Source organism: Microtus ochrogaster, unplaced genomic scaffold (assembly GCF_000317375.1).
Source record: "Microtus ochrogaster isolate Prairie Vole_2 unplaced genomic scaffold, MicOch1.0 UNK27, whole genome shotgun sequence".
Classification (NCBI taxonomy): domain Eukaryota; kingdom Metazoa; phylum Chordata; class Mammalia; order Rodentia; family Cricetidae; genus Microtus; species Microtus ochrogaster.
Window position 1 is genome coordinate 4,804,696 of NW_004949125.1, and position 8,246 is coordinate 4,812,941.

Consider the following 8,246-nt stretch of genomic DNA (forward strand, 5'->3'; position numbering starts at 1 on the left):
TAATCTGTTTTTGTCTTTTGAGACATGATACTACATAGTCCAGGCTACTCTTGAACTCACTGTGCAGCCAAGCATGACCTTGAATTCTATCTTTCCTGCCTCCATTCTCCCAGTGCCAAGATTTAGGCATGTTCTACCAGTCTATTTTCTATGGTGCTAGGGATAGAACCAGGGCTTTGGGTTTGCTGAGCAAGCACTCTGAACTGAAGTCATGGCACCCACACACTCTAGTCTGAAGCCTCTTGCAAAGACATTTACCAAGACAATGAGTTCTGAGCTGGTCATGAGCTCTACGAGCCTGGGTAGGACACCCATGGACACCACATGATGGATGCGCTCATTGTGGCCCTCTGTGAGGTAGGACAGGGCCCAACAGGTGTCTGAGAGGATTTCGTTGTCATGATGCTGAAGGAGCTGAGAGAGGGCAGGCAGCATCTGCAGCACGGCCTGCTCGCACGGGTAGGGATTCTTGTTTCGGCACAGGTTGGACAAAGTCCACGCAATGTTCCGAAGAAATGTGATCTGTGATGGGGTGCAAAGGAGACAAAATGTAAATGCTGCAGTGCCCTTTCCATCCCAATCAATACTATTGATTAGTGCAGACCAAAGCTTTTGAACATCAAAATGAACTCATTTCAGGCAGTAATATGTGTCAGGCCAAATACAATGAGCTTTATGTTTAAATATTTAAAAGTCTATGAAGGTTTCTTTGTATTCTTCACAATGCCTTTCCCCACTCTACTCAGCATATGGCTTGTTTTAAGATTTTATTTTTATTCATGTGTATAGTCAAGTGTCTGTGTTTGGACGTGAGCATGTGTGTACAAGTGCATGTGTGTACATATGCTCACAGAGGCCAGAAGACAGAATGGATCCCCTGCCCCCTGGAGCTGGGGTTATAGGCAGTTGCAATCCACCTGACAAGGGCGCTGGGAACTGAACTCAGGTCCTATGCAGGGGCAGCAGGTGCTCTTAACTGCTGAGCCATCTGTCACTGGTCCCCTGGCTTAATGGTTTAACATTGTTATCATTTGTGTAAGTGCACGTATGCCTATGTCACGACACACATGTGGAGGTCAAGAAGATAACCTCACCTTCTATTTTTACCTTGTTTGAGGCAGGGTCTTTGTGTTTCACTCTTTGGGTTTGTGCACACCAGGCTTGCTAGTCTGCAAACTTCCAGGGGTTCTCCTGTTTCCACCTCCCACTTCACTGTCTAAATACTAGGATTACAGGTGTGTGCTAATGAACCTGGCATTATGTGGGTTCTTGGGATTTGAACTCAGGTCCTTCTCACTTGCACAGTGAGTACTTTATGCACTGAGCCATCCGTCTCCCAGTCCTTGATCTCATTTTTACTGCCAAAAAGTATATTAAGCAGCTGAGAGCAGATACACATATCTATAATCTCAGCCATGGTGGAAGCAGACAGACTGAATTTGAGGCTGACAGGTTGCCTAGGATACATGAAGACTATGTCACAAACAAACTCAGGAATTATTTACTCTTCTTGCCATCTGTAACTCTACTAGCCTCCACAAAAATTCGTATAATATTATATGGAGTTAGCAATTGAGCCCAGGGTCCTGTGTATGCTAAACAAGCATGCTACCATTGAGCTACATCCTTTTCCCTTTGTTTTTTTTTTTTGTTGCTGTTGTTTTTATCAAGACAAGATTTCTCTGTGGATTCCTGGACTCACACTGTAGACCAGGCTAGCCATGAACTCGAAGATCTGCCTGCCTCTGCCTCCCAACTGCTGATATTAAAGGTATGTGTCAGCCAGGCGGTGGTGGTGCACACCTTTAATCCCAGCACTGGGGAGGCAGAGGCAGGCAGATCTTTGTGAGTTCGAGGCCAGCCTGGTCTACAAGAGCTAGTTCCAGGACAGAAACCAAAAAGCTACGGAGAAACCCTGTCTCAAAAATAAAAAAAAAAGGCATGTGTCACCATTACCTGGGTCCTTTTTTCAAAATTATTTTTATTTGTGCATGTATGTGTGTATATATGTCATTTAAACATAGGTACCTATGGAGGCCAGAAGAGGATATCCAAATTCCCTGGAGTTGAAATACTGTTGTGAGCTACCTAATGTGCCTGCTAGAAGCTGAATTCAGGTCCTCTGGTGTTGACAGAGGTTTCTGTCCCATCCAGTCCCTCAGCCATTCAATTCAAAGAAACACACAGAGGCTTATGTTAATTATAAACTGGTTGGTCTATTAGCTCAGGCTTCTTATTAACTCTTATATCTTACATTAACCCATAATTTTTGTCTGTGTTAGCCACGTGGCTTGGTACCTTTTATCAGTAAGACATTCTCATCTTGCTTCCTCTGCATCTGGGTGATGACTGTAGAGTGAGCCTTTCCTCTTTCCAGAATTTTCCTGTTCTGGTGGCCCCACCTATACTTCCTGCCTGACTACTGGCCAATCAGCATTTTACTAAACCAATATAAGTGACAAATCTTTACAAGGTACCAAGACCATTATCTCCCAGCACTCTGGAAGAACAGTGAGAGCTCTTGACCCCTGAGCCATCTCTCGGGTTCCATCTCTAGTCCTTTAAACTTTTTATTTTGAGACCTGGTACTGCTAGTTTGCCCAAGCAGCCCTTAAACTTGAGATCCTTCTGCCTCAGCCTCCCAAATAGCAAGGACTCCAGACCTGCTCTATTACGTCCAGCCACACCCATCTTCTTTCTTTTTCTTTCCTTGCTTCTTTTGGGACAGGGTTTTACCATAGAGCTCAGGCAGCTTCAAAGATGAATTTATTGCATTTGTGTTTGTGAGTGTGCTTGTGCCATGATGTCCTGCAGGAGTCTGTTCTCCCTTTCTACCATGTGGATTCTGAGGGTTGAACTCAGGTCCTTAGGCTTGGTGGCAGGCACCTTTGCCCACTGAGCATTTTGTCAGCTCAGGCCTCAAACCCTTGACAGCCCTCCTTCCTTAGCCTCCTCAGAGAGCCCCATGTTCAGTCATATTTCTGATCTCATGAGATCATTCTTCAGAACTGCTCTGGATCTCATCACTTTCTCTCCTAAATACTCTGCCCTTGGGACCCAGTGATCAGTGTGGAAACAGAACCCAAAACCATCAATCCCTGGACATCCAATCTCCCATGGACAAGCTTCCAGCCACTACCCCACTCTTATTCATCAGAGCAGATGAGGCAGGGAAGCTCTGGGCTGACCTTTAGGTTTACTCTACAGCCCAGTCTGACCTTGAACTTGCAACCCTGCCACAGCTTGAGTGCTGGAATCACCTGTGTATACCACCGTGTCCAGCTTTCTACCTGATGTAGAACAGTTGAAGCCCAACAGTCTGACCCCAGGGCCTCTTCTCACTCTAGGCCAGGGCATTGGCAGTGTTTTTCATAGTCACACAATGACAGGTTTTAGCCTGTCTCGAATGGTTCCTTTGTAAGTAGTCGAATGTGTCCTCTTGGGCTAGACTTGTGGCTTAGTTGGTAGAGTGCTTGCCTAGTGTGATTCAAACCCTGGGTCCCATCCCCGTACCACATAAACTTGGTGTGGTGGTGTACACCTGTAATCTGACCACTAATAAGATGAGAGAGAGACAGGGAGATCAGAGTTCATGATGCCTGACACGTGAGACTCTGTCTCAAAAGAAGAAAAAAAAAGTCAAGGACCAGCAAGATGGCTCAGCAGGTAGAGACACTTGTCACCAAGTGGGACAACTTGAGTTCAATCCCTTGATCTCCATAATAGGAGAAAAATTGTACCCTACAAGTGCATATGTGCACATGCGAGTGTGCACACAATAAATGAAATGCCATTAAGTAAATGAATAAATAAACAAATACACTCACTGGTATGTTTGTTGAGATAAGATGGAGCAGTTTTGGGATGGCATTGTTGGAGATGATATTGTCTCTGAATTCTGGGCCGTCACCTACGAGAGGAAGAGAGCATAAGATGAAAGATCTGGACACACACCTTTGAACCCAACATTCAGGAAGCAAAAGCAGGTTGATCTCTGAGTTCAAGACCAGCCCAGTCTACATAGTGAATTACAAGCCAGCCTGGGCTACATCTCAATCCACTCTCCTCAAAAGTGCTCAAGGAGAAATCAATATTGGGTATCTAACTTTTGAAGTTTATTCTTAATGAGGCTAGAGAAATGGCTCAGTGGTTAAGGGTATATATACTGTTCTTATCGTGCACGAGTTTGGTTTCCAGCACCATAGCTCACAATCGCCTATAACGCCAACTCCAAGAAGATCTGACTCTCTCTTTTGGCCTCACTGGGTACCTGTATTCACATGCACACATTGATACACAGACATAGATATACATACAAGAAAATCTTTTAAAAAATTTATTCCTAATCCAGTTCAATAGCTCAGTGGAAAAGGCACTTTTTAAAGGCACCTGATGAACCTGAGTTCAATTCCCCGGGACCCACGTGGTGGAAGGAAGAGCCAAATCTTGAAAGTTGTCTTCTGAGACCGCTGCATGTGATCTGTGATCCCCACACCCGCACCCACCTCAAATAAGTGAGTGTAATCTTTTAAAGTTTATACAGAGAATGAGAGATGAAAACTCAGTTTGGGGTATTTGGCAAGTAGTAAGAATGGCTGTACACTGGATCCTGGGTTTCCTAACTGTCTGGGGGTGGGTGTACATGCCCAATGCCTCAAGTAGGCACCACACTGCTGCAGCTATTCTAAGCAGAGGTCCTGGACACAAAATGAAGACAGCCAGCTTTGCCTAAGTAGCCCGTTGTAACCCTAGCTGCATCCATGGCTCGCAGAAGACTGACACTGGTAGGAAAAACTATTTTCCCAAAGAATGTTGGCAAGGGGCGTTCATTTCCAAATGAATTCAGAACAAACTCTGGGGTTCATAGAGGGAGGAGATCAGCCATGAGCATTTTTCCCTGTCTGCTAATTTTTTTTTTGAGATGGGGGTCTCATATGTTGTCCTGGCTGGCCTGAACTCAGAGATCCTCCTGCCTCTGCCTCTGCCTCTGGAGTGTTGCAATGAAAGGTAAGTGCTACCATGCCTACACACTTACTATTTATTTATTTTTTGACAAGGGCTCACTATGTGGCCCAGACTGGCTGGCCTCAAACCTCCAGAGATCCACTTGCCTCTGCCTCCCAAGTGTTGGAATTAATAAATATGCCCCTTCATGTCTGGCCAATTTTTTTTTTGCTTGCTTGTTTGGGGGGATTTTTGTTGTGTGTGGTGTTTTGTTTTGCTTTGTTTTTGTAAGCTAGTATCTTGATATATATCTGGTACTTGCCTCAAACTCATCATGAAGTCTAGATTGGTCTTCAACTCCTTCCTGTCCTGCATCAACCTTACCTAGTCTTTAATATATAAACTATTTTTTAATATGTGTGCATGTGTGTGTACGTATAAGTGTGTGAGTATGCGTGTAGGTATGCATGTGTGTGTATATGTTTGTGTGCTCAAACCAGCGTACATAGGGAGGTAAAGAGGACATTTTGTAAAAGTCATTTCTGTCTTTTTATAATGTAGGATTTGAGGCTAGAACCCAGGCAGGTCATCAGACTTGGTGACAGGTGCCTTTTGCCCACTGAGTCATCTTACTGGTCCTTAATAAACCAACCTTTTCATTTTCAAATTTATTTTTATTATATGGGTGTGTTTTGCCTGCATATATGCATATGTGCCATGTGTGTGCCTGGTACCTGAGGAGGTCAGAAGAGGGCATCTGACCCCCTAGAACTGTGGTTACAGTTACTGCCACATGGGTGCTGGAAAGTGAGCCCAGATCTTCTGCAAGACCAGCTAGTGCTCTTAAACTACAGAACTATCTCTCCAGCCCATTTGTTCTTTGAGACAGGGTCTCACTATGTAGTTCCAGCTGCCCTGGTTAGCCTCAAATTCAGCGAGTAGCCAAGGGTGTCCTTGAACTCCTGATCCTCATGCCTCTACCTTCCAAGGGCTGGGATCAGAGATGTGCACCAACATGCTCAGCTTTTTATAGTCCTAGGATGAAACCCAGAGTTTCCTGCATGCTAAGCAAACACCCTACCAAGCAAGTTACATATCCTCAGCCCTAGTGTTTGAATGCAACACCAAGAAGTCTCAGTTTGTGCCACTAACTGGAAAAACCTAAGTCATACCTACGGCTCCGTCTTCTGTTGACGCATTGGAAAAATCCCCACCACTGTCTTAGATGTGAGCCTTACTGAAGCATTTTCAAAGTGGTTGTTTTGCTAGGTGGTGGCGGTGCACACCTTTAATCCCAGCACTCAGGAGACAGAGGCAGGAGGATCTCTGCATTCGAAGCCAGTATGGTCTACAGAGCAAATTCCAGAACAGCCAGAACTAAAATAAGAAAAAGAAAAAACAAGACCATTAGAGTGGTTGTTTTCTATTCTCTCGGCCAATTCAGGCTCTGAAGTCCCTGGAAACCTATGTGCTGACTCAGTTTTCTCTGAACTCAAAAACTACTAATGTTTGGTTTGTTTTAACTTGTCAAAATCCCATGGGGCCCAACTGAGCTCTCCCCCAGATGACATTTGTAATTGTTTTTCTAGGAATCTGGGGTCTCCAACTCTTTAGCACTCACTCCCTTCCTGTGTTTTCCCAGGCCACACTGGGCTTTTCGGGAAAAACAGCTCATTCCAAGCTAAGGAAGCTCTGTCTCTCCATCTCTCCACATGTATGTTATCTGTATCTATGTACCTACACATGTGCACACACATACACGCACACACATGCACGCACACAGACGCCTACCTTAGTGAGTTTTACAGATGATACAGGTTTCTGTGGCCCTGGATTGTGTAAGATTAAACCCATACTGCATGGGCCACAGGCTTACTTTTATTTCATTTTGAGACAGGGTCTCATGTAGGCCAGGTTAGCTTCAAACTCACTGTAAAGAATAACCTTGAACTTCTGACCCTTCCATCCTTACCTCCTAAGTGCTGGGATTTTAGACAGAAACCACTATTTCTGGCTTATGTGATGATGATGGAACCTTGGGCTCTACAATGCTATTTTTCCCAGACTACTTTGGTCTTAACTTCTCATTTTTTTTGAGACAGGGCCTTGCCATTTACCTGGCTGACCTGGAACTCATTTGGTAGACCAGGTTGGCCTTTAACTCAGAATGATGCTGTCACTTGTCTGCTAAGTGCTGGGATTATAAACTTGTATCACTATGCCTGGGTTTGTGTTTGTTTCGTGTGTGTGTGTGTGTGTGTGCGCGCGCGTGCATGCATACTGATAGAAGCCAGAGGTCAATGTTGAGTGTCTTAGTGTCTTCCTTAATCATTCTTCACTTTTTTTTTCTTTCTAGATGTGATCTCTTACTGAACCAGGAGTTCACTGATTTATCTGGAGTAGCTGGCAAGCAAACCCCAGGGATCAACCTGCCTCCACTCCTCTAGAGTTGGGATTATAAACAAGCCACTGTACTGGTTGGGGACCAAACCTGGTCCTCATACTTGTTCCTAACCCTTGCTGTAACTTCAGCCAGTGTCTCCCGGACCCCAGGCTGACCTCAAATAATAACACTTGGGAGGTGGAGCCAGGAAGACAGATGTGTTAGAATTACAGTCAAGCACCACTGCACGTACCTCTGAGACTTATCTTTGCTCCAGAAGCCATTAAGGTCTGAGGCTGTAGGACCTGGGCTCAGGAGACATTTCTAGGCAGCTTCTCACTTAGGTTTGTGCTGCATCACCCATTCTGCTCCATTCTCAGCCTCTGACCCTGGTTCTGGGTTTTGAACTCACTCATTCCCTGGCACAAGGTATTCAAAATGGCGTGAGGATGGGTGCCAAGACATCAAGCGTAACAGAGAAGTCTGCCCCCCAACATGTCCCCCCCCTCAGCATGTCCACCAAGAAAAGTGTCTTACCGGCTATATTACCAAGTGCCCACACTGCCTGCTCACACACGGCCAGGTGGGAGGAAGACAAGAGTTCAATCAAGGGATGAATGGCACCCCCTTCCACAACAGCTCGGGTCTGCTCTGAAGTTCCTGAGGCAATGTTGGTGAGAGCCCACGCAGCCTCGAACTGCAGAACGGGGAGAGGTGCCGCCTTCAGGAACTCTACCAGCTTGGGGATGAGCCCTGCCTCAATAAACAGTTTTAGAGGAGGGTTCTTCTCCTGCGACAGCATTTTCCTGTGCGGTGAGGCAGAGAGTGAGGAGAGTCACAGGCGTGTGTGCAGAGAAACTGCTTTTTAAGGCGCTCAGCATTGCATTCCTAACTATGTTTCTTTTTTTTTTTTTTTTTT

The 8,246-nt window shown here is 45.3% G+C and overlaps 1 protein-coding gene across 1 annotated transcript in view; it reads right to left on the bottom strand.

The window, feature by feature from the left end:
* The window catches only part of Kpna7 (karyopherin subunit alpha 7), a 33,477-nt gene that overhangs the window by 20,483 nt on the left and 4,748 nt on the right, over positions 1-8,246 (bottom strand). The window contains exons 3-5 of the mRNA XM_005368074.1: positions 7,865-8,133; positions 3,828-3,910; positions 259-522 (exon numbers count right to left, since the gene is read on the bottom strand). Coding sequence (XP_005368131.1) covers positions 259-522; positions 3,828-3,910; positions 7,865-8,133 — 616 coding nt within the window. The remainder of the gene's footprint in view (positions 1-258; positions 523-3,827; positions 3,911-7,864; positions 8,134-8,246) is intronic.